The following is a 24,438-nucleotide window of genomic DNA, read 5'->3' as shown; positions in this document are numbered from 1 at the left end:
CCTGAATAATTTTTCCTATTCTGATGAGTTATTCCTATTCTCTCATGCTAGCATCAATCAAGGTACCAAAGTAAGATCAGTTGGTTTCTTTCTCTCCAATGCTAATTATGTTGTTAACATTGCAGGTTGTTCCGCTCAAGCAATAGATGATTCATAGATGGATGATCTCTTCGCACTTGGTGTTGCACTTCAAACTGCTTTGGATAAATGATTCATCATCAAGCATATTTTCATCAATACACCTACATCTCCCAAAGCTCTCAGGGATCCTGATCTTGTTACTACATGGAGATTCCGTTGTCAGATTACAAATATAAGATCTCTCTTGGACAAACACAATTCTCCCAGCATTCATTGCATTCCCGGCACTTGGATGCTCCCTGTCGTCATCCCAGCCACTCATGGATTTAACTTCTTAGCTCTCAATCTCTTCTTTTTTGGACGAGATCTGAAGGCTTTCATGGATTCTGGTTTCAAATTTTAGATGTATCAGTTTTTTTTTTTCTTTTAGTTCTTGGACTGTTGCTTCTTTTGTTTACTTAGTTTCATCTCAATAAATTAGCCCTCCTGGGGTTCTTCATCCAAAAACAAAAAACAACACAAATCATTCACTTAATATACATATTGTTTTTAAGCATAAAGAAGCTACCAAATGACACTATTTCTTTTTCGTATAACTTCAAAGCATAAGACAAGTGTGTAATTGTTAAGAGTGCAACAAATCAATAACAATTCATTAACAAAACTACTTGTTTTGTATTACCAGTATCGAAGCAGAACCAATGAATATAAGTGATCGCATAATTCGGCTTCTTAATTAAGGAATTGCAAACAGCGGAAGTAATCAGAAGATTATTGAATTGAAATTTTGGTATTCCATCCAATGAATCACTTGCTGATATCTGCAAATGTTGCAATGAAGAATGATGATGTTACAACTGGGACTCTCAAAACAACTACTTATCCTGCACCAAATGCTCAACATCACCAAGCTCAACTTCACCTTTTTGCCATTCTCTTCCATTTTGGAACAACCTTTCAATTTCCTCCAAGGACTTCCCCTTTGTTTCAGGGACACAACTATACACAAACATAACAGAAACAGCAGAAATCACAGAGAAGAGGAAGAAGGTTCCGCCGACAGATATGGCACGCGATACTGAGAGGAATGACATAGCAATGAGGCCACTACACAATCTATTTCCTACTGCTCCTAATGCCGAAGCCTGAGCTCGCAATCTAAGTGGATAAATCTCTGAAGTCAGCACCCAACACACTGGACCAATGCCAACAGAAAAGAATGCTACATTGCCACAAACTGCTAGAATTGCAATTCCAATCCCAACATTTGGTGACATCAATCCCAAACCATGCATCAAAGTCAGAGATAAGCTTAAAATGAACAAACAAATAGTCATCCCAATTGTGCTCACATAAAGCAGTGGTTTTCTTCCAACTTTATCTATCAGAAGTATTGCCACCAAAATGAAGATAGTCTTTGTGAAGCCAACAGCAACAGTTGCGGCAAGGAGTTCAGTATCTGACTTGATTCCAGCATCACTAAATATCGTAGGACTATAGTACACAGTGGCATCAATCCCTGTAATTTGCTGGAAGCTTTGTATGCCACAACCTGTTATTAACATTCGGCGTAAAGAAGGCGAAGGTCTCAAGATTTCACGCCACACTTCTTTGTTCTCATTATTCTTGTCTGCATTTAAAACTCCAGCAGCTTCCTCGATCTCCGCTAGCCTCTGATGAGCCTCTGCCTCATCTTCATTGATCTTTAACAGCACTGTTCTAGCTTCATCTACTCTATTTTGCATTACTAGCCATCTCGGTGATTCTGGAATCACAAACAATGCAAAGGCAATGAACACTGAAGGGAGGATGCCAACACCAAGCATAATCCTCCAATTTATATGGTATGAAAGGCCAGAGAAAACATAGTTTGATACATAACCAAGAAGGATGCCAATGTTTATGAAGATTTCAGGGAATGAAGTAAGAGATCCTCGGGCGACAGCGGGGGCTATCTCAGCAATGTAAACCGGTGCTATCATGACACCAAAACCGATCCCGACTCCAGCAAAAAGCCTGCCTATCATCAATACTAGGAAAGAAGGGGCAAAAGCCATGATAGCAGCCCCAATCTGAAAGACAATTGCAGCAAAACCCATAGTCCATTTCCTACCAATGGCATCAGAAGTTCTACCGCCGCCTAGACTACCAAAAAGTGAAACAATGCTCAAGCATCCAACTAGCACTTCTTGCTGCACTTCAGTTATGTGTAGATCTTTCTGAATGAAAAGAATAGCCCCACTCATAACACCAACATCTGCATAAATAAAGCTCTGAATGTTAAGCAACAGGAAAATTCACATCAATTGACAAGCAGTCCTCATCATCATCTCTATGATTCTAATGCATTACATATCATGGCACCCAATTAGTAATTTTTTGTTGTAGTTCAATTATGTGCAGAGCTTTTTGAATGAAAAGATCACATCTGCAGAAAAATAAAGTTTGAACTTAGAAGCTAAGAAACAGAAACATTCACATCCCTCTGAGATTATACATCATGGCAATAAAAAGTCATTATAGATCAAATCTAAGTGTTCAACTGGCACTTCCTGTTGTACATCAGTTATGTGTAGATCTTTCAGAATGAAACCACTAACTCCTCTTCAGAAATTAATATTAAAAGTTTAGAATGGTAAGAATCATGAAATAATCACAAATCATGTCATACAAATCTCAAATCAAAACACAAAAAGGATCAAAATCAGAAAGAAAGAAAAAATCAGCCAATTCCAGCTTATTTCCATTCATTCTCACAATAACAACTCCAAATTAACAAACAATCACTCAATTCTCAACAAAAACACAGCATAAAACACGTAAGACAACCTAAACCCAGCCCCGCAAGCAAGAAAAAAAAAAAAACAGATCTTGAACAGAAGAAGAAAAAGAAAAAAAAAAAAATAGATATCCAATTTGGGTCCCATAAAATCACAAACATTAAAAAGAAAAAAAAACGAAAACAAAGAAATCGCTAAATAAAGATAGATTACCATAACCAAGCAGGACAGAGTTGAGAGAAGCAAAGATGGCAGAGGCAAAGACATACTTCCTGCTATCATTCTTGCGTGCCATCTTTAACCTAACAACATCCTCATCAAATTCCTCCTCTTCTTGAGCGTCCATCCTCCTATACTTGTTCCCCTTTCCATTAATGGCCACCACATCTTGCTCATCCCCCATTCCCATATCAACCAATCACTATAAAAAACCAACAAGAAAAAGAACTACAAAATCAACAAAAATGAAGTAGACCTTGGAGGTTTGAATCAAAGGAGCAAGGGAGGAAGGGGGATTGAGATATATGGAAGGGTTGGGGGGGAGAAAACGGAGGAGAAGGAGCAACCAATGCCATGACTTCTCCTCCATTAAAATAATGGAGAGGGAAGAAGAAAATACTTAGAATGTGTGGGTTCCCACGACGTGACCTTTTCTTTTACTTTTCTTTTTTTAGACTCCTTTGCATATATAACCCTATGTATTTTTTTTAATTGCATTTTATCTTTTATATTTATTTTTTTTTAGGAGGTCTGTTTGCGTATTTATGTTAATTTCTAGGAATTTATACGTAAAAAAATATATTCATTTTTTACCGGCTATGTATATATATATATATATAATTTTTTTTAAGGGAAATGTAAATTTGTTAATGTTTAGGGTCTGATGTGGGAAAAAGACAGGAAGTTGGTAGGAAGGGTCTCTTTGCAAAGTTGTTGGGCGGGAGGAGAGTCTTTGTTTGACTTGTTCGATTGGATCTGTTTTTGAAAAGAGTGAATTAAGTAATTGTTTTTTTGCTTTTTAATCCTTAACTTTTCATATTATTATACTGCAAGTTGTGTCTGATTTTTTGGTCTTTTGTTCTTGTGACAGTAGCATAGTTATCAAACCCGGACCGGCCCGGCGGTCAGACCGGTTGACCCGGTGACCCGGTGCTTCAACCGGTCCGGGTCTTAAATTAGACCGGTTATGCAATCAACCCTGCTCGACCCAGATTGACCCGCTTTGACTCGGTGGTTAGACCGGTTGACCCAAATGGTCGGACCGATTGACCCTGTGATCGAACCAGCTTGACCCGCGGTCGAACCAATTGACCCTGGTTTGATTTGTAATTTCAATTTTGAACTTTGGTTATATATTGGATTGAGTTTGGTTTGATACTTTGATGATAAATTTAAAACTTTTATCGTGAATTAAGTATTGCTATGTATTGATATTATGTAAGTTTGAGCTTTTTTTCCTCTTTTCTACTACTTCCAAATCAAAGATTAGCAATTGTTTTTGTATTTTTTTCCATCAAATTATTTATTTGATAACTAATAATTCATGGATATTATTATGATATATCATTATATAATTAAAAACTAATTTATAATTTTAAAAATAATATTTTAAAATATTTTTATTAACCCAGTATTAACCCAAATGACCCGACGGTTGAACCAATTGACCCGTGACCCAGAGCCTTGACCGGGTCAATGCCCGGGCCGGGTCTGATAACTATGGACAGTAGGGATCGCTTTGTTATTCCAGCAAGTTGGGAATTTTATAACAATTTTCATTAAAAATGTTTTAGGGGTTCGTGACTAATTTCGATGTTTCCAAGGGTGTGATTTGTGAAAAATTACCTAGTCTAGGGTCCCACTTGGCATTTAATGGGTGAAACCTTTCATAAATGACTAGGATTCCAATTTTTGGGGGTGTAAGGATGCCGGCATGCTGTAATTATGAACATTTTAATTATAAAAAATTTTGATTATGTTACAGCAAGGATGGTGAGGTGATTGTACGTATATTACTTTAAATTTTTTTTTTTTACAAATATAGATAAATCATATAAAAAACGTATAGAAATGAGGAGTTAATACTTCAATTCATCTATCTACTCTCTTTCAGTCCTTCTATGAGTTGAGATTCGAACTAATCTCCTCAGTAAAGATATCACATCTTAAACAAAAGACCTAATGTCAATAGATCAAGAATTCATTGACAATTTATATTCCAAAATAATAATTTAAAATTAATTATATATTGTATCATTTACAAATAGGGAAAATAATATTTGTAACTTCAAATTCCTGAAATATTTTTAAAAACTAAGGCATATTTATTTCACTCTGAATATATATATATATATATATATTAAGAATTTTTCCATTTGGCGTATTTGGAGGAGAAATGTATAGAAATAAAATGTTTTGAGATTTTCAGAGCTAAACAGACGAATACAATATTTTAGAGAAAAATAATCAAATATATCTTTATTTTGATTCTGATTTTTGAGATTTTTACATTTGTGTGTGTATATCGGCATACGTCTCACACAAATTTTTATTTAGATATTAAGTGGTACAAATAATAAGTGTCCTTTTCTTTTATATTTCTGACAACCATTATCATTGTTTTAAATTCACAAGGGCATGTACACATTCAGATCTAACTGGGTATTATTGAGGATGAAAATGAATAATTTTGATATTTCTAAGGGGGTGCCTATAAAAGTTCACGCACATTTTGCGAAAAAGTCCAGATGAAATGTATATTCTCCACTGCAATTTGGGGAAACCAACCTTCATGAGAAGTACATGTTTTAAAAGACTTTGGAACACCGTAATTTTGTCCTTTATTTTAATATTAATTTTCTTTTTTTTTCTATTTATTAGAATTTAGAAGACTAAATTGGTAGTTGAATTTGCGCAGCTGTTCTATCCTATCTTATAATATATTTTCAGGTGATTTATCTATTTTTTCTCAAGAAAATAAAATAAAAATAAAATAAAATATCTCATCAAAGGGTTGACTTTGGACTTGGGCAACGTCAAATTTGGAATTTTAGACCACTTGGTTCAGAGATTTCTTCACATATAAACCCTAAACAAAATCATGTGCAACTGTTTGGGAACTCTATTTATATCAAGTAATACCTCGGATATAAATCTAACACAATGGAATTTAAAAGTTATAAAATTTCAGCAATCTCTTTGTTTCATAGAAATGGGTTCAGAAGGGAAGTCTCTGTCCACCTCTCTCACCTTCTGTTGCATCATGAATTCATTGATCACATTGTATTGTAATATATGCATCCCTTGCAGAATTTATAATAGTTACCATTAAATTTTATAATTTATACAAGAAACAATAAGAAGCCCCTTCATTTTAGTAAATTTACGTATATAGCCAAAAATGAATCATTTAATAATTAATATACACCCCCAAAGACCATTATTTGTGTATCAAAACTGAACATCTTAAAATTTTTATTTCTCACATACATTTCATCATATCATAAAAAAATAAAAAAAATAAAAAAAAATCATATGAAAATATACACACAAAGAAATTAACTATTTGATCTATTAGCATCAAATCCCATAAGTAAAGTATTCATGTCTCATTGGAAAAATAAGTTTGAACTTTAACCTGGACGAAATGAGCATAAATATTAGCTTGTAGTTACATTCCACGCATGTGCCTGACCTTGGCACTTGACTTATTTACATTCCTAAAAAAACAAAAACACACAAATTTGTTTTTTTATACAACTATATAAAAAGCAAATTTCCATCTATTTTCTGCCCAAAAACTCAAAAAAAAAGTCTATGCCGTGTGGTACAGCACCCAAAAGTCTTACCAAAGCTAATAAATGACGTATAAAAAACCAAGAGCTAAACTTTTAGTACAAAACCCACAAGAGACCGTGAAGTCAGGACTTCTAATTCAGACTAATCACTTCTATCATCCCAATTCTAAGCTTCATTAAAATATCTGTCATTGCACAAGAAAACCAAAAGGAAAAACAAAATTAACAAATTAAAGAAAATTTAATGAATTTTATTTAAGTAAACACAAGACAACAATTCTCACCATATCTTATATTCCCTTGTATTTTCTTTCAATCTGAAAACCAGAAAAAGAAAATTTTCCTGTGTCAAAAGATCATCAATCCAGTGAATCTGGGTACATTCAAATGATAGAACATTTCTACCATTTGTTATGATTTCACAGCATGATAAACAGAAAAGGATCAAACAAAAAAGTTATCATAGGGGAAATATTACAATTAGCTCCATGATTTATCAGTAAATATAACATAATCATGAATGAGGAATTATAATATCAAGAATAAGACCATGAATTAAAGATTTCTAGAATATACCTGATGATAATAATAGAAATAACAGACAAGATCAACCAAGCTGAAATGCTAGCAAGAAATCAATTGTTCCAAGTCAAAACAAACTCAGCTTCCAATCACTGCACACCATGTTAACATAAACAAAATGGTCAACATACTAAAAAAAATGTTTGCAAGGATAATGAATCAGCATCCATCGATGTATTATATCCAAGTCAATACTAAGGGATTGATTAACAATACAATCTCTCCAAATAGGACAAGGATGATGAAGTGGAGTAGACTTTTATCATTTCTTAAGTAAAAAGATTAACAATATTAAGAAATTATAGGAAGCCTATAGGTTAGCAAGGCAAAAGCAAAAATTATTAGTTGGTTTTTTTAGTCTAACTATTCATAGTCAAATTATTCATACAGCAAATACAAGGATTTAAGTCGAAACTGTGAACCGTTCAGTCAGGTTTCAGTTATTATCTGATACATAAGTTTTAACCTGCTGAACACTCAAGCCAACCACAGTCCCAACAATCAAGGGAGAGTAGACAAGTAGGAAAAATTTAAGACCTAGAATCAGAAGAATGTAGCCCAGAGTTATGTTTCTTATCTGCTTGTTTAGATTTACCGGGTGACTCCGCTCTTCAATCATCTTCAAGGGAAAGATTGTCAGAAGAAAGCATATGACTTTACCCAAACGAGTTTCCCCAATGACACCTTGTAAATAAATCTGAAAGAATGGCATATAGTATTAGCATATCAAGCAAGTGAAAAAAAAAAGAAAATATTAGGTCATAAACCGAACATAATAAGTTCACTGACTCATGATACATGAGTCACATAACAAAGTAAGCTTCAGAAGCCACTCCATGAAAATGGCTATTTTACATCATGTAGATTCATTCAAGGATATAGAGCGAGTGCAAATGAAGAATATTCAGTAAACTACCATAGGGTATAAAAACATAAGAGTCAGAGTTTCGCCTCTAACATTTCAGGAGGAAGAGAGGAAGTTCAAAACATTTTATTCATTTGAGGTTCTTTGACGCAAGTGAAAAACTAGGGTTGCGTTACACATAGTGGACCACGTGCAACTTGAATACATTTCAATGTCAAATGTTTCAGTTTATGAACGAGCACAATGTAGAGGAAAGGGATGCCAAAATTGCTATTGCCTTGCAAAAAAATAGAACTACTAGCACGGAGCAAAAGCTAGGTGAAGTTCATTGGAAAAGAATAAAAATATAAGCCCCAGTGAACAGGTTGAATAATGAAGGTAGATGGTGTAAAAAAAATGTTGAAAGAAGTTCTCAATATAAACATAATTAATATCCAAATCATTATTAATTGTCAAAATTTGACACAGCGTGTAGAAAAAGGCTAAATTACAAGATAATGGAGACATATCCATAGAATAGCACACAACTTAAAACGAACTAATGGCCGGCCCTAGGGCTTGTTCTTTTCCATGTGTTATGCTAGAAATTTTCTGCAACCCCTAACAACCAAGTGACCACAAGGAATTATAAACAAAATTAAAATAAAGGAGCATGACAAAAATTAAGAGAAATAGGATAATATGTTATTAAGAGATAAGAAAGGAGGAAAGGCTTTCTCAGAAGAAAAGTGAAACAAACATAGCCGTTAAGCATGACACATAAAATTGATAAAGTGAGGGGATAAAAACTAAGAAGAGATTCAGTCCAATAAACAGAGAGGCAAACGGATGAGAGATATGTAACATGGGGTAAGGAGGGACTGCATGTGAAATCTGATAAGCACATATTACAAGAATGATTCAAATAGTTTCACTGATATTTCAGACAAACATTGTTACATTGGGAAAAAAATTCAAAATCAAACTAAAAATAAACAAAATGATGTTCAAAAGGATATGTCAAATATACAAACAGAAACAGTAACAGACAACACAAAATTGTAATATGAGTGGCAAATGAATCAAGACTATGACTACATGTATGCCTAGTGAGCATGCCATGAGGTTGAAACTTGAAACGAACAACTGGAGCTGGAATGAAAAAAAAAATTATTGCAACCAACTGATGATTTACAAAGGACTCCTATGAAGATATGCCGTTCATACACAAGAACTGAGTTATCATGGTTTGTCAATAATCTCACATAACAATATCACTAGGATTTCGGTTCAACATCTTTGTTTTTCAACAAAAAAAATTCTAAAACTTAAATAATTTTAAATTAGACTTTAATACTGCTTCAGACAGCAGCATGTCATTGAAATGAACTCACTGTAAATTTGGGCTATGTGGGACTCTGCACAGCATAAGACTGTGGCACAGTCAACATCTATATAACTACATGATCTACACATCAGTATATATATATATATATATATATAAAAGACCAATACCAAGTCTATTGGATTAAAAAAATTTGCTCATCTTCCTGAACCTGATCATATGATCTTATCTATCTTAAAAGTATGACTTCCACTTCATAAGCTATCTCAAAAATCAGGCAACAATGAAATTTTCATTATTTACTAAATCGTCCAATTTAAAGTAACTATCTAACAACCACAAATAGTAAACCTCTCGAGCCTCCCATGCCTAATGCCTCGATAAAATCCTTAGAAAATGCAATGTTCAAAAGTGCTTCAACCAAACAGTAATCTGAAGAAGGAACAAGCGAGCAAAAGTTAAAATACAAAAAACAAATAAAAAGTCATCAATGAAAATGTAGACACTTGAACCATTGAATAATTGTGAAATTATAAGGTAGAAAATACAAGCAGAAACCATATGATATTCTATCAAAATTTAGAGTTTGGTACAATCCACATTCCACTACCTTTGGAATGAGCACTTCAAATATATTAATCGCAGTTATGGGAATATACAAACCATTACCGAGTAATCAGATGTAAATTTTGCATTTCACCAGAAAAATCCAAGGAACTTCTACTAAAATATAGAGCACAGAAATATCAATACAAAAACTAAAGGTAGCATGTAAGCATAAGGCACCCACCAGTTGTTATGAACTATCAACTATTCCTATGAACAGAAGACTAGGCTCTGACGCCATCAACAATAGAAGAACTCTCTTCTTTACCAAGAGCAACCACTGCTTTTTTAAGTATGGCCTCAACTGGGAGATGGGAATTCTCAACAGCCTTGGAGATTGCTTGCCATTTCTCACCATGTTTTGGTTCTGCAGTGATGCATCTTTTCAAGACATCTTTTTGGTGATCCTCACTGCCATGCTGAAGTTCAAATTTGTAATACCAAGCCCAGAAGTCACCAATGTCTGGGGCAAGTGTAACAGCTCTGTTGAACCAGTTCCTCGCTTTGTCCACCTTCCTGTCATGCCAGAATAATTTTGCCACAGCGGCAATAACATGTGGATCATGATCACTCCTCTTAAGAGCATCTGAACTCTTTTGCCTGCGTTGAGGACGTGGTACCATCTCAATAGATGCTGCCCAAAGTATCCCACTAGAGGGGCATTCCTGTAATGCTTTCGCCATCAATGTGTCTGCTTCCTTTTTGTTTCCATGCCTAGATTCAGCACGAACAGCAGCAAGCCAAAGTTCTGGATTCTGGGGATTCTTCTTTCTAGCCATAGTTAGCACTGCACGAGCTTTACTCAGCCCGTTCATCCTCTCCTCAAGGTTAGCAAGTGAAAGCCAGAGATGGGTGCAGTTTGGACAGTGGGAAAGACCTGACTCATAAGCTTCCTTCGCCTGCTCTCCATGGCCAATTCTGTCCTCCATTTGCCCAAGCATCAACCACAACTTGAAAAATGAAGGGAAAAGCTTCAATCCTTCCTCCAGAAGTCGTCTCTCCTCTGAGGTGTTTCCCAATTCCCTCTCAACTATGGCAGACTTCATCCACACCCTCTCAGTTCCTCCTCTCTCCCTAGCTTTAGCCAGAAGCATTCTCGCTCTCTCTGGCTCATGATTCTCAAACTCCAGCTTAAAAGCAGCCAACCATATCTCCTCTGAGTTAGGAATCGCAGCATAAGCTTCTTGAAGAATTGCTCGTGCTGCAGGAACATCTCCAGCTAGCCACTTCTCTTTAGCACCCATGAGCCAGAGCACCTCAGCCTGAGGCCTGTAAGTAACTGCTTTCCGAAGAAGGGCATCAAGAGACTCCCTTGTCCCATGGCTTTTCTCAAGCTGTGCAGCCTTAAGCCAGATGCTCTTCTTAGTCAGGAACACAGTTAATGCATGAGCATAGATTGCTCGAGCCGTCTCAATAGAACCGCGTTTCTTGCATTCTTCTGCATCAGCAACCCAGGTTCTCTTCCTATCTTCCTCTTCAACCGCAATGCCTATAGTGTTCTTAATAATAGCTTGACAAGTTGCAATCGAACCAGCTCTTTCAGCAGCCTCTGCTTCCTTCATCCAAAGCTCTCTATCAATCTCCACCCCTTCTCTCTGCAAGGATCTTATACCCCTCTCAATAACCTTCCCAACTGATGCAGTATTTCCATTAGCCTCTTCAAGCTTTGCAGCCGTAATCCAAATCGAGGGTTCCTTGGGAAGCTTCTCCCTTGCCTTGTTAAGGACCTTCTTAGCCTGCTCATAGGTCTCAAGCCTCGCCAATGCAAGCCAAAGCTCAACATGAAGTGGACAACACTCAACGGCCCGCTGCAACAGCAGCCGTGCATCCTCCTCATTTGCAAGCTCCACCAGTGCCTTCCACAGCCTCACAGAATCCGGAATGTGCTCAAGTCCCTTCCTCAACACCCGGCTCCGATTCACTTCACTATGCTCCAACTTCGCAGCTTGCAACCAGAGCTTCACTGAGTTGGGAATAGCCTTCACACCCCTCGCAATCACTGCCTTAGCCTCATCAGGGCTCGCCAACCGACAAGCCTCCAGCCACACATCCTCATTCTTGGGACACTCTTCACAACCTTTCTGAATCAACTGCCGCGCAGCCTGAATCTTCCCGGCAACCTCCTCCAGCCTCGCGGCGGCAATCCATCCCGGAGGATGTTTAGGGTTAGTCTGTGTCACCGATTTGAGCAACAACCGCGCCTTCTTGATATCCGAAATCTCAGCATCACTAGTAATCTTCATACTCTTAAGATCAGTGAGATAGCCCTTGGGATCAACTACGGTAAGCCCGGATACGGAATCGGATAACCTATCAAGTTTCAAAGAAAGCACAGTACCTCTCCCTTCTCCGACGGCAGTGAGATCAGTGACCGGAGTCTGCGACCAAGGGGTCTCGGTACCGCTGGCGGCACGGCTCTTGGGGTCAAGAGCAGTGACGTGCTCCTGCTCCTGCCGAGCTTTCTCAAGAAGCGTATCAGGAACAGGAACGAAGCTCTCGAACCTCTTCTTCTTGTTCCGAAGCGAGTAGTCCCCAATCTCCGGAATGCTATCCCACTGCTCGGGAGTGAGATCTACGAGCTTCCGCTTCAGATCCGCGAACTGCTCGGTGATCTTAGGGTTAGAAGCACGATATTTCTCAATCTCCTGCTTGAGCCGCGCCTCCCTCCGGTCCTTACGGCGCGAGTCCATGCGCTTATCGATGCTCTCCCAAACAGCATCAGCCTCACGATCATCCTCGTCGTACTCGGCGGAGGCGAAGAGGCCGACGTCGTTTCCCTCGAACTCATCGAACTTCTGGTTCTCATCGTAACCCTTGTCATCAGCCTCGTCCTCTTCGTCATCTCCATCAGCGCCAGGGGGTTTGCCGCGGCCACGGCCAGCGGCAGGGGCGGCGGCCGCTGCGGCAGAGCGGTCAGGGAGGTCAGGGGCAGCGCGGGCAGGACCAATATCAGAGCGGGTGGTGAATCCGGTGGCACCACGGCCGAGGCCAGCGACGTAGTTAGGAGGGGGCTTGGAGTTGAGAAAAATCGTGGCGGGGAGGGCGGGCAGGGGGAGCGGGGGCTGGGTGCCGGCGAGGAAGGGAAGATGGAGAGTAAGGGTGGTGGAAGGGTGGAGGAGAAGAGGAAAAGAGGACGAGGGGAGGAGGCGACGGGAGGAGAGGAAGAGGCGATGGAGGTGGGAGGGAACGCCGGTGAGGGTTTCGATGGCGAGGGAAAGGGAATCGAAAGAGATGGGAGAGGAGGCGGAGAAGGAGAGGTCTAGGTATAGGGTTCGGCCGTCGAGGTTTCGAAGGAACACCATGGCTGCCGCTATTGCTGCTTGGGACAAGACAACGAAGGGATTGGGATTTTGGGCTGTGTATGAGAGTATAATGAACTAATGAAGGGATTGGGATTTTGGGCGGTGAATGGTTCCCTGGGCTTCTATTTGCATTGCTGAATTGGATGGAGAAAGCTCAATGGGCTTTTAACTGGTGTTATTGGGCTTTCATGCTCAAATTTCTCTGCCCTTCTGTTGTTTTTAAGTGATAGGTCCCACTTTTAAAGGATAAGGGTGATTTTGTGTACACATACATATCAGAGCATCTTTAACGGTGCTTTTAAAAGCGTTCGATAATAGCTTGGGGAATTAATGGGCATTAAGCGTTTGGTGATCGATCACCAAACGTTCACCATGGGGCCCACTTTTTTTTCACTGTTGCACCTCTTCATCAACATTTTTACACTGTTTAATCTCATAACCAATTGCTTCATCGCTCATTAGTATCGGATCTCATATATGTTTGTTGAATCTTTATATTAAAATGTGTACCTCCACAACTTCTCAGTTATTATCTATTTATAATATATATATATATATATTTCAATTGATCATGTCTAAACACATCTTTGACTTCCAGGCTTTTTTTAACGTGGCGTTTGGTTGGAGATGACTTCTCCGATCGGTGAAAAAAGAACGGTGGTGAAAGTGGCAGCGATCGTCACGGAAGGACTAGCGGTGAAGGAGAGATCGAGGAATGAAGGTGAAGAAGTAAAACCAAATCCTCCATCTTCATCCAATCAAAAAGATTTCTTTGATCATCTTCTGAGAATTGAATACTTTGAAACAAACAAAAGATTACATATAATTTCTAATACATCAAAACAAACACACCCTAAATGAGACCTAAATGAGAGCGGTTGCTGCCGATTTGTGTATATATATTCTTATAAACTAATGTTATTAGTTTATAATAAGATCAATTTAATGTTTTTTATATAAGAATTAAGGAAAAGAGGGGTTGTTAGAACTAGTAGGGGTGGTTGTTGAAAATGCCCTCTTTTCTGTAAAATTTTTTGTTGTTGTGCTTGTATACAAGCACGAATATTTGTATCAGCCATAGAATTCAAGTCTCGCATCAAAATTTTGTCCTCATATTTCATTTGTTGAAAAGCAAGATTTTTGTTCTGCATTTTTAAGAATATTTGTCGACCTGTAATAGTCTTCTCTAATGTTTAGATAATCTTGGAGTTATCATCTTGTAGAAGAATAATAGAAGATGTTACTTCGTTATCCACTTTTTTCTTTAGTTTGGCTTTCTTCTGTCCGATTGGACGTTTAGAAGGTGAGCCACCAACACCATCGTCTAAGTTAAGAGAAAATTAAGAAAGTCTAGGAGATTATGGTGCTTGCGATTCTGCCGTGTGATTTTTCATATTATGATGATACATAGTCAAATCCATGCTTTCGATTAATATGTCTAGATGTCATAACATAATCTTTAAACTTCTCAAAGTTCCTCACAATGTACAAGACATGATCAAACTTGAACCCTTTCTTGTAATTAGGATCATCCAAAAGCATCATCTTTCCTCGATTCATCTGTAAAGGATGTCATGAATTATATATTTGTAAAAATAAAAATTTATGAAGAATAAAATATATAAAATACTTACAATATCCTGGTCTGATGCTCCACTTGGATTTAAATTTTTCACCTGTCGAATACATCCGTTCAGTTTTTTCATTGTCTTTTCTATTGTTTGCATCCTACACTGTAAAGACCAAGCAGAACGTTCCACCCAAGATTTATCTCTTGTCAAATTGTATTTCTCCTCCATTTAAGACCATAATTGCTCTAAAGACTAGTTTGTACCAATAATGGGGTCTTGAGTCATTTTCATGTAAGTTTCACAGAGATGCACGTTTTCATAAGGAAAGTACCCAATACTACGAGATTGTTTAGACATTTTTCATGGGTTACAATGAAAATGAGATTTTTTTTGATAATATTGGTTGAAATGAGAGATGACATTAAACTATTTATATAGACAACATAATAATTGAATAATGCGTCACCTTATCTTCTTATCAACCATTAGGTGGATTTTATCTGCATCGACACCGTTGGATTTGAATTCATCTTATCAAACCTTATCTTGTCACACTTCCCAATGCCAAAAGATAAGAAAATTGAATAATGTGTCACCTTATCTTATTACCAACTGTCGGATGGATTTCATCTGTATCGGCACCATTGGATTTGAACTCATCTTTTCAAACCCTATCTTGTCACACTTCACAATGCGTGTCACCTTATCTTCTTACCAACTGTCAGATGGATTTCATCTGCATAAACATCATTGGATTTAAATTCATCTTATCAAACCCTATCTTGTCACATTTTCCAATACCAGAAGATAAGAAAATTGAATAATGTCCCAATTTCTTATAAATTAACCTTTTTATTATTCTTTCCATTCATAGAGCACATAAACGTATACTCAAAATGAATTGCAATATTTGAGGAACTTCAAATACTGAAAATAACATATTGTCATCATCATTTTCAGATGATGATGACAATATGTTATGGATGTATGATTAATTTTCAGTGGAAGAGGATGCAATGCATCATGTTATTCAAAATAATAACATAATATTAGAATTAACCCTTAGTCATCTGAACAATCGTCGCTCCCATGGTGGCTCTATTCGAGGGCATGTTATTATCAATCATAATCGTGAAGCGGCAAATCGCAATTTGTGGAATGATTACTTTTCGAAGAATCCACAATATAATGTTGAAATGTTTCGAAGAAGATATCGGATGTCATGAAGTTTATTTCTTCGCATTGTTGAGACAATTAAGAACCATGATAGTTACTTCCAACAACGCTGTGATGGTCTTAGTCAAGTTGGGTTATCTAGTTTACAAAAAATTACTGTTGCTTTTCAAACGTTGCCATATGGTTTACCTGCTAATGCTATAGACGAATATATCAAAATCGGTGGATCAACTAAAATTAAATGCTTCAATAGATTTTTTCGAGCCATCGTAGAAATTTTCACTAAGCAATATCTTAGATCACTTAATGCTAATGATATTGCAAGACTCTTATACATTGGAGAGCAACATGGATTTCCAAGAATGTTAGGAAGTTTGGATTGTATGCATTGGAAGTGGAAAAATTGTCCCACAGCATGGGCTGGACAATATAGAGGAAGATATGGATGTCCAACCATTATTCTTGAAATAATAGCGGACTATGACCTTTGGATATGACACGCTTATTTCGGTATGTCAGGCACCAACAATGACATAAATATTTTGGAGTCTTCGAATTTGTTCTCCAACCTAGCACAAGGTATTGCTCCTCCTTCTCATTGCGTTATTCAAGCAAATGAGTACGATATGAGATATTATTTAGCTTATAACATGTATCCAAAATGGTCTACTACTGTACAAACTATTCATCAACCATGAACTCCGAAGAAAAAATATTTTGCAATGAGACGAGAAGCATGAAGAAAAGACGTTGAGAGGGCATTTGATGTTCTACAATCTCGTTTTGCAATTGTGGCAGGATCAACACGATTTTGTAGGAAAAATATTTTACACGACATAATGACTGCATGCATTATTATGCACAACATGATAGTCGAGGATGAACGAGATCTCAATGCACCAATCATGAATGTAAGCGAAGTGCCGATCCTAATGGTTGAATTGGTACAAAATGAAGATGCTCGATTTGAACAATTTCTTGGTCGTTACAGGCAAATTAAGGACAAAGACGCTTATATTGCACTTCGTAATACATTGATTAAACATTTATAGTTGCACTATGCAAATAACGAAGATAATTAAAAGCTTGTGTGCTACTCCCTCCATTTCTATATACATGTTGTTTAAGAATGTTGCACAAGAATTAAAGATAGCATTAAATTATCTAAACTTTAATATATTCCCTCCATTCCTTTTTAGTTGTCACATTTTAGAGCTCTTCTATATTCCTTTTTACTTGTCACATTAGAAACTTTATGCAGCATTAAATAATTTTTTTCAAATTTACCCTTTAATTTAATGTACTTATACAATTTTCAATAAATCAAAATCAACTAAGCATTAAATTATATTCTCCACTAGTGAGGTTTTAAATATGGGTAATTTTGGAAAGTAATGGATTTTTTTTTATATAAAATATAGGTAATCAACTAATTTTAATCACTTTTTTCTTAATCGGTGTGAATTAGTTAAATGTGACAACTAAAAAGGAACAGAGGGAGTAAAAAATAACCAAATTACTAAACTATCCCTCTTGAAACCATGTATTTTTCTTGGGACTATAAATATTACTCTCTTCATTTATATAACTTAGCAAATTGAAGATGGATAAAATTGGGAAAAAAAATAAATAAATATTGCCTTGATATTATAAAGCGATAACTATTTTGAAATAATTTTTTTTTCTTAAAACGATATGTATTTTGGAATGGAGGGAGTACTTTAGTTTCTAATAATGTCTTGTTTTCACTAATGGTGCTTGTTTGTATGTTATGTTTTTATTAAGTAATTAATGTAATTTTTATATTTATATTTGTATTTTTTTTATATTAATCATATTTTATTTTATATTTAATAAACATTTATAAAAAATATAAAAAATAATATTTATGTTTTAAATAATATAATATTTAAATTCTCTGGTTAAAAGTGAAAAAATTAAAATGATTAAATTTATTAATAGTATGAATATATAAATTATAAAATAAAAAAATATTCTGAAAATATTCTATTTTAGAGTTACAAATAGAAATAGTAATTGAAAAAGCTCACTCAAAAAACTATATTTTTTGTATACTGAAACGCCAAATATAGAGTTTTGAATTAAAAATAACCTAATACCGTAAAAAAGAGATCTTAAAAATTGTAACTTTGCATCTAATGATTAAGTAAAATATCATACTAAATTCAGTATATTAAATCAACAATTACCCCCGGATAACGAGAGTTAAAACACTTAACACACAGTGCATCGGGAGAACAGTGTTAAGTTAAACACTGATAGAAAATAGTATCAAAAGCAGTAATTTTCAAAGTCCTAGCAAAGTCCTGTTTCCAGATAAAGGCAAAAAACACAAAAGCCTTACAACTGCCAATATTTTGTTTTTGATCACTTAAACTACAAACAGAGAAGACATCTTTCTAAAGGAGATGTAAATTTTCACTTTCCGATATCATTTAAACAACAAACAAGGAGGATGAATAACTTAGAATTTGAAGTCTTTCTTCTTTGATTTCCCATCTTTCTCCTGCAGCTTCCTCTTTCTCTTCTTCTCGGCTTGTAGATGCTGAAAGCTCGGACCGAAATAAACATGTGAGCAGACAAAAATGGTAAAGAAACTATAAAGCAACAGTTTCTGAAAACTTACCTCTGCAACCATGTCACTGAAATCTTCTTTCTGGTTTCGCAGTTTCTCCTCCTCTCTTGCTTCTTCATACCTGCAATGCAGTTATGAAACAAAAAGTTGAGAGATTATTCGATCATTTTTCACAGAGGCAAGCATGTGTTATAGATCTCCTTACTTGGCTGGCAACACTTCATCCATAAGATCCAATTCCTCAGGTTGTATAGTGACATCCACTTTATCTGCTTTTTGACCACGGAGGAGATCAACCTGTTGGATGATGTATTGCAAAATAGAATCAGAGATAATACTGCATAATGTTTGGGGTATAACGGGCAAGTTATTCATGAAGCTATGACATAAGTCTTACCCTTTTGGCACCTGTTTTGTCCTGTGTCCCCACGACATAACTGTTCCCAAGAAAAGAATCAGATCAAAAATTTGAAAATATATACATGCCATCCAAAGGTCACCCGTATATCATGAGTGTAATAACTACAGTAAAAGAACACATACAGAAGCAGGTATAGGCATAGTTGTTATTAATGAATAAAAAAAAAATACTTACGTATGAGTTGTTCCGAGCAATGTACCAGGAGCAATCCTTTCTTCTTTTTCTTCAAGAACCTACTCAAACAAGATAACAAAAATGTGGGTTATATTGGGAATTAACAAGGGCACAGCTAGTATACACAGATAAATTACCTGGTATAGAGGTTTCTCAGGTTCCTTCCTCTGTTGCTTTCGAAGGTCAATGACATCAGGTGTTTCAACACCAGTAGGAGTGCTGAGCATTATAAATAACAACATTAAACACAAAAGACATAAATGAGAAAATATTTGTGACAGCCAAGTTTCAAACAGTTGTGTAGATGCTTCACCTAGATAGGCTGTCAACAGATTGAATGCCAGCCTCCATTTCCTCCTCTTCCATCTGCTCTTCCTCCTCTTCTTCCTCTTCTTCCTCCTCTTCTTCCTCCAAGTCACCCCAGTGTTTGCTTTTATCAACAGGTTCTTCCTGAGAGTGGAGTTAATAATTAATCAGGTAAGGCCCATGGTACAACTATAGAACTTTGTGCCCTTTCTCAGCTAATAATTGCATATATTTGCATATTAAGTGGATTGGACAAGGACGCCTACCTCATAATTTGGTTGATCAAGTTGTTGAACCCCAAAAACATCACCATATAAAGGGCGTCCAAACTGTTGACCAGAATTAACAAAATACATAAAGAACATAAGATATAATGAAGTTGAATACCAACTGCTAACAAGAGCAATCTCAAGAAGAGTAATGTTAACTTACTTCATCTACAGGAGGTTTACCCCAACCTCCAGGATGAAAACCAAAACTGGCTCCAGGAGGGATAGGAGCATTCAAACCAGGGATTTTGAGCTGTGGATATGATGGTGGAGGGCCATATCTCTGCCAAAATATCAAATCACTAAGCAAGACAAAGTTATGAAGAATTAGGATAACAGAAGTTTTAAGCGCCACCGCACCTGCATATTAATAAGCCAAGGGGGAGGTGAGCCATCAGGCATGCCAAGAGCTTCTTTGAGTTCCTTCGACAACATACCAGGTTTCATCTCCCTTAGCTTGACCTGCAAGATTGGCAAAATTGAAGACAAAAATCATATTAATTGACAAGGGATTAACAGTGCAAACAGAATGAACAGAAAGACACATGATCCAAAAGAGTAAAGGCATTTGCCACTTATTCTAAGAACCATAATCTAAAATTCTAGGGTCTGAATCATTCATGTGAGGCCTATTAAAGTCTAAAGTATCTTCATTTGAGCTGCAAAGCAGTTCCATGTTCTTATCATGCCAGCCCAATAAAATACATGACACAATAGGAATTGAACAGTCAAATTACTTCAGCTAATTTGAACATGCACTAAAGCATATAAAAAAACTGAGCAATTTGATGCCTCAGACTTCAGATAGTATGGCATCCATAATGAACAATTAAACCATGTTAGCTTTGGAAATATTTTTCACAGATTTCTCAAAATAAAGTTAGTTTGTCGTAATGGCTTTATATTTCATTGGAAGGAAAGACAAAATAATTACTGCATTAAGTTGATTATTAATACCTCAAATTCTTTCCCTTCATAGTACAGATCACCATGTGTAGTCAGCTTAGGTTTAGTCTGATACTTGAAAAATGCATCGTGGAGAACCTGCAGGAAAATAAAAATATCAAAATTTTTAACTGGTTGGGCCAAACAGAACACATTGGGATATAGGCTAGCTTTATAAAATACAAAATTGTAGCCTGTAGGGCAAGTCCATTTTGCCAACAGAAAGATACATGCTCGTGATGCTCATGTAAGATGTAACATATGCAAGTAAGATGTAACCTACGTGAGATGCTGTCTTGCCTTAATAATTAAAATCATAAACTGTAAAATGCTAACCAGAAATCACAAACACATCAGGAGATAGATAGGAAAATATCCAGATGGTTTGCTCAAACCTGGTAGTCAATGTCCATCTTTCCCATCTTTGGTTGCATACGCTCACGCTGCTTTTGTTTCAGTTTCTTACTATCCTCCTTCTCGATGTATGCCTATAGAAAATGAAATATAATGTTATTATAAAAATGGCAAATGATGCACAAACAAATAAAAAGTCCACCTTGAGTGATCCCTCACAATAGAACTTAAGAGTATACATTCAGATGACAAAGTTGAGTTAATAAACAGGGCAACAAGCATCATTCAAGCACACCTGGCATAACTGGGACTACTAAGGGAAACAAATTAAAGAGGCCTTCAGTGAAACTTGAATAAACTATGGTTTACCAGCCATATGATGTGTAAAATATCCATTTTGGCAATACTCTAAGATGAATTTGGCTACCTGTCTAATTTTCTCAATTCCAGTTGCAGCAATGAAATCAGGAAGCTGAAAAGGTTGCTTCTCAATACCACGTTTTCCCTGCACATGAAAACAAAAAATATGTAACCTCCATAGAGCACAAACAAAGTACTCTGCTTTTCAAATTGATCCTAATTAGATTAATCATGAAACTAGAGAATTTTAAGTTAATATCACACCCCATGGCATCTGCAATGTCAAAACAACTGGTTAGATAAGTCTCTGATTTTGTCCTTGAAACAAGACAAGGGAAAAAAATGTTAAAAGCCACAGAATCCGCCCATTTACTAACAATGAAGCCTAGTCTAAAGCTTATAAAATTTTGCGTAAGTGGCATGAAATGTAGCTAACTACACCCATCAGCCTAGCATACTCAAAAAATAAAAGACAAAAAAACCCATCTGTCAAATACCACTATGTCCTGGCTCCATGACTGTGATAGCTGGTCCCCTGCAAGAACCACATATAGGTATAAGAGGGGTGGAACCTGATCAACCTTACTTTTGGCTCAACAAATAGTGACCCCTCCAAAAGTGCAAATAAGCCTTAACAAAGATAGATATGCATCATACTACAATAGCAAGGGTACATGACAGAGGCTCATCTTACCTGCAAAAACTTCCTCTTCTGAGACCAGTGTCTCGGAACAGGTACAGTATTACGATATGATTTCAAGAACACAAGCAACCTTGGATCTGCTGCAGTTGCATCCCAGACCTAGCAAGCAGAAGAAAAGAGTGACAAGCTAGCAAACCAGGATTGAAATGAAGTACATGACAGAACATTCCGAAAATGATTAGTTTACAACTGATGAAATCATAACCAGCAGAAATCTTGAAACTCCATTAGTTTGTCATTGATGGCTTTGAGCTCATATCTCACTAGAAATTTATATACTCGTAGAGCATTCCAAGAGCCCATGAAATCTTCAAGTCACAAAATTACTTCGAAAGGAACATACATGACTAAAAGATACAGCTTTTATCCATTTTATATTAACTGTTGTGCGCATATAAATACGGTGCCTAGAGCAAAACTAATTTCTTTTATTAAGATGCCTGACCGAAGATGGCACCCTATCTTCTTACTAAAATAGCAAACTTTTACAATTACACAAATATCAAAAGAAAACAAAGAACCTCATCCTTTCATTCAATTTTATCTGTGAAGTAAACTGTTGCAGCATCTAACACAAGCAAGTTGATGCTAGCAAAGTAGCATCACATCAACAATGTCATTCTGATAATGAAAATGAAGGAAAGTGAAAAACATAAGAATCAAATCATACCTCAACAACATCAGGCCTTGAACATATCTGCTTCAAATCTGCAATTTTCATCCTCCTCAGAAGCTACAGACAAAAAATGCAAAATTTTCATCAAAACTTAAGATAACCAAAAAGAAGGAACAAAAAAACAACGCCTAATAATACTCTAAAAATTAGCAAGACAAGAAGGAACCTTTTTCTTCTTGTTAGAGATTCCCTTGTCCTTCTGTTGAGTGTCCTGCTCCTCCTCCGAATCCGAATCTGAATCATTTTTCTTCTTCTGACCTGTGTTCTCTGCTGCCTCATCCTTCTTAGCATCATCCTGCATAACAGATCAACATAAAGAACCCGATTATCGACCATTATTCTTACTAAAACCACACAATAAACCAAAAAATAATAATAATAAAAATCAAAAGAAAGAAAAAAATGAACAAATACCTCGGCGCCAGCAGAAGCATCCTTACTAATGAACTTCTCCAAAACATGCTTGAACTCCTCTAAAAAGTCATCATCAATTTCAGCTTTCTCCGGTACGTACTCAATCTCCACCGCAACCTCAACCTAACCAACATCAAAAAAACCCCAATCTTTAGCAACGAAACCCTAATTTTAAAGCGATTAACACCCCAAATCACCCAAAACCTAAGCGATAACAGATCCAAACCAATAACAAGTCCTCAAAAATAATTCCAAAATATTTAAGCATCAAAATACCTCCGGTTTCTGGTCAGAGTTTTCATTGGCATCGTCGTCAGAACCATCGGTGGCGGCGGAGGACTTCTTCGAGCTGTTCTTCTTCTGCTTTCTTCTCCGGCGGCGTCGTTCGCTTTCCCGGGCCTTCTTTTGCTCGGCAGCGGCAGAGACGTGGCCCCCGTTGTTCAAGATCTCGGTCGCGGGCTCAGGCACCGCCATAGTCGAAGACTCGAAGCGCGCGGAGCTTCGAGCAGTATGAGGGGGATCGAGATTGTAGTAACTCGAGTTTCTTCGTGCTGATATAGCTTGGAGATCCGATAAGATAGGACCCGGATCCGCTTAATCCAATCTAATCGGATTCGGATCCTGGATTGGGCTCAACTCCAATAAAAATTTAATATTGTTATAAACAAATATTTTAATGGATGCCTACTGTAGCAATTTCACTGTAGCAGCCGGCATTGCTATATCAACTTCTAGATATTACTGTAGCAGCCGCAACACTGTAGCAGCCGCCCATGTGGTACTATAACAACCGCCGGTACTGTTACTATTCCACCAACCAGGGTATTTTGGACCGTCGGATCGAATCGATCCTGGCCGTTCATTCAACTCTTGTATCCCTATAAATACCCCCTCATTTTGTATACTTTGGGATATAGAGAAGAGAAGGAAAAGAGAGAAATAAAAGAAGAAAGAAGAAGAAGAAGTTAATTCTTCAGGGTTTTTGGCATTTTGGTAAATACTCTAGCTCTCTATTCTTATTACTATCTTTACATTTATAACATATATTATTAACACGTTATCAGCACGAATTTGCTCATATGATTTTAATTTTCTTTGGCTTATATAATATATATATTATATATGTGGAATCCATT

The 24,438-nt window shown here is 36.6% G+C and overlaps 3 protein-coding genes across 6 annotated transcripts; all 3 read right to left on the bottom strand.

The window, feature by feature from the left end:
- Positions 1 to 565: 565 nt before the first annotated feature.
- LOC120250511 (probable polyol transporter 4) lies at positions 566 to 3,453 on the bottom strand. 2 transcript variants are annotated; one of them, XM_039259333.1, is made up of 2 exons: positions 3,131 to 3,453; positions 566 to 2,338 (listed from the first exon to the last, which is right to left on the bottom strand). In XM_039259333.1, exons 1-2 carry the CDS (start codon positions 3,141 to 3,143, stop codon positions 957 to 959), a joined length of 1,395 nt encoding a protein of 464 aa, XP_039115267.1. In that variant the 5' UTR covers positions 3,144 to 3,453; the 3' UTR covers positions 566 to 956. The 2 variants fall into 2 exon arrangements, with proteins under 2 accessions (XP_039115267.1, XP_039115266.1); XM_039259332.1 differs by having other exon boundaries at positions 567 to 2,338; positions 3,075 to 3,453.
- Positions 3,454 to 6,508: 3,055 nt separating this feature from the next.
- On the bottom strand, positions 6,509 to 13,402 carry LOC120283796 (protein STABILIZED1). 3 transcript variants are annotated; one of them, XR_005543348.1, is made up of 5 exons: positions 10,220 to 13,402; positions 7,778 to 7,937; positions 7,235 to 7,332; positions 6,943 to 6,975; positions 6,509 to 6,843 (listed from the first exon to the last, which is right to left on the bottom strand). XR_005543348.1 is itself a non-coding variant. In XM_039290537.1 (2 exons), the coding sequence occupies exon 1, from the start codon at positions 13,335 to 13,337 to the stop codon at positions 10,260 to 10,262; it is 3,078 nt and encodes a 1,025-aa protein (XP_039146471.1). In that variant the 5' UTR covers positions 13,338 to 13,402; the 3' UTR covers positions 7,611 to 7,937; positions 10,220 to 10,259. The 3 variants fall into 3 exon arrangements, 1 of the variants encoding a protein (XP_039146471.1); XR_005543349.1 differs by having other exon boundaries at positions 7,836 to 7,937; XM_039290537.1 differs by lacking the exons at positions 6,509 to 6,843; positions 6,943 to 6,975; positions 7,235 to 7,332 and having other exon boundaries at positions 7,611 to 7,937.
- Positions 13,403 to 18,334: 4,932 nt separating this feature from the next.
- Positions 18,335 to 23,824, bottom strand: LOC120250040 (splicing factor 3B subunit 2). The gene is made up of 18 exons (XM_039258785.1): positions 23,579 to 23,824; positions 23,303 to 23,425; positions 23,055 to 23,183; positions 22,883 to 22,945; positions 22,204 to 22,311; positions 21,577 to 21,654; positions 21,191 to 21,283; positions 20,808 to 20,894; positions 20,211 to 20,312; positions 20,014 to 20,133; positions 19,848 to 19,910; positions 19,589 to 19,725; positions 19,413 to 19,494; positions 19,276 to 19,334; positions 19,078 to 19,117; positions 18,886 to 18,977; positions 18,732 to 18,801; positions 18,335 to 18,650 (listed from the first exon to the last, which is right to left on the bottom strand). Exons 1-18 carry the CDS (start codon positions 23,774 to 23,776, stop codon positions 18,570 to 18,572), a joined length of 1,725 nt encoding a protein of 574 aa, XP_039114719.1. The 5' UTR covers positions 23,777 to 23,824; the 3' UTR covers positions 18,335 to 18,569.
- Between the last annotated feature and the right edge of the window lie 614 nt (positions 23,825 to 24,438).

The sequence above is a fragment of the Dioscorea cayenensis genome, chromosome 19, assembly GCF_009730915.1.
Source record: "Dioscorea cayenensis subsp. rotundata cultivar TDr96_F1 chromosome 19, TDr96_F1_v2_PseudoChromosome.rev07_lg8_w22 25.fasta, whole genome shotgun sequence".
Classification (NCBI taxonomy): domain Eukaryota; kingdom Viridiplantae; phylum Streptophyta; class Magnoliopsida; order Dioscoreales; family Dioscoreaceae; genus Dioscorea; species Dioscorea cayenensis.
The sequence above is the reverse complement of the archived record's forward strand: the minus strand, read 5'-3'. Positions and strand labels throughout refer to the sequence as shown.

Bases quoted from the DNA above. Each gene is read 5' to 3' on its own strand.
- LOC120250511 (XM_039259332.1), bottom strand. From the start codon at position 3,270: ATGGGAATGGGGGATGAGCAAGATGTGGTGGCCATTAATGGAAAGGGG. The intron at 2,339-3,074 runs GTAATCTATCTT...TTATTTATGCAG, and splicing joins CTCTGTCCTGCTTGGTTATG to ATGTTGGTGTTATGAGTGGG.
- LOC120283796 (XM_039290537.1), bottom strand. From the start codon at position 13,337: ATGGTGTTCCTTCGAAACCTCGACGGCCGAACCCTATACCTAGACCTC.
- LOC120250040 (XM_039258785.1), bottom strand. From the start codon at position 23,776: ATGGCGGTGCCTGAGCCCGCGACCGAGATCTTGAACAACGGGGGCCAC. The intron at 21,284-21,576 runs GTAGCCAAATTC...CATTTTCTATAG, and splicing joins GAATTGAGAAAATTAGACAG to GCATACATCGAGAAGGAGGA. The intron at 19,335-19,412 runs GTAATTTATCTG...TTGTTTGAGTAG, and splicing joins CTGAGAAACCTCTATACCAG to GTTCTTGAAGAAAAAGAAGA.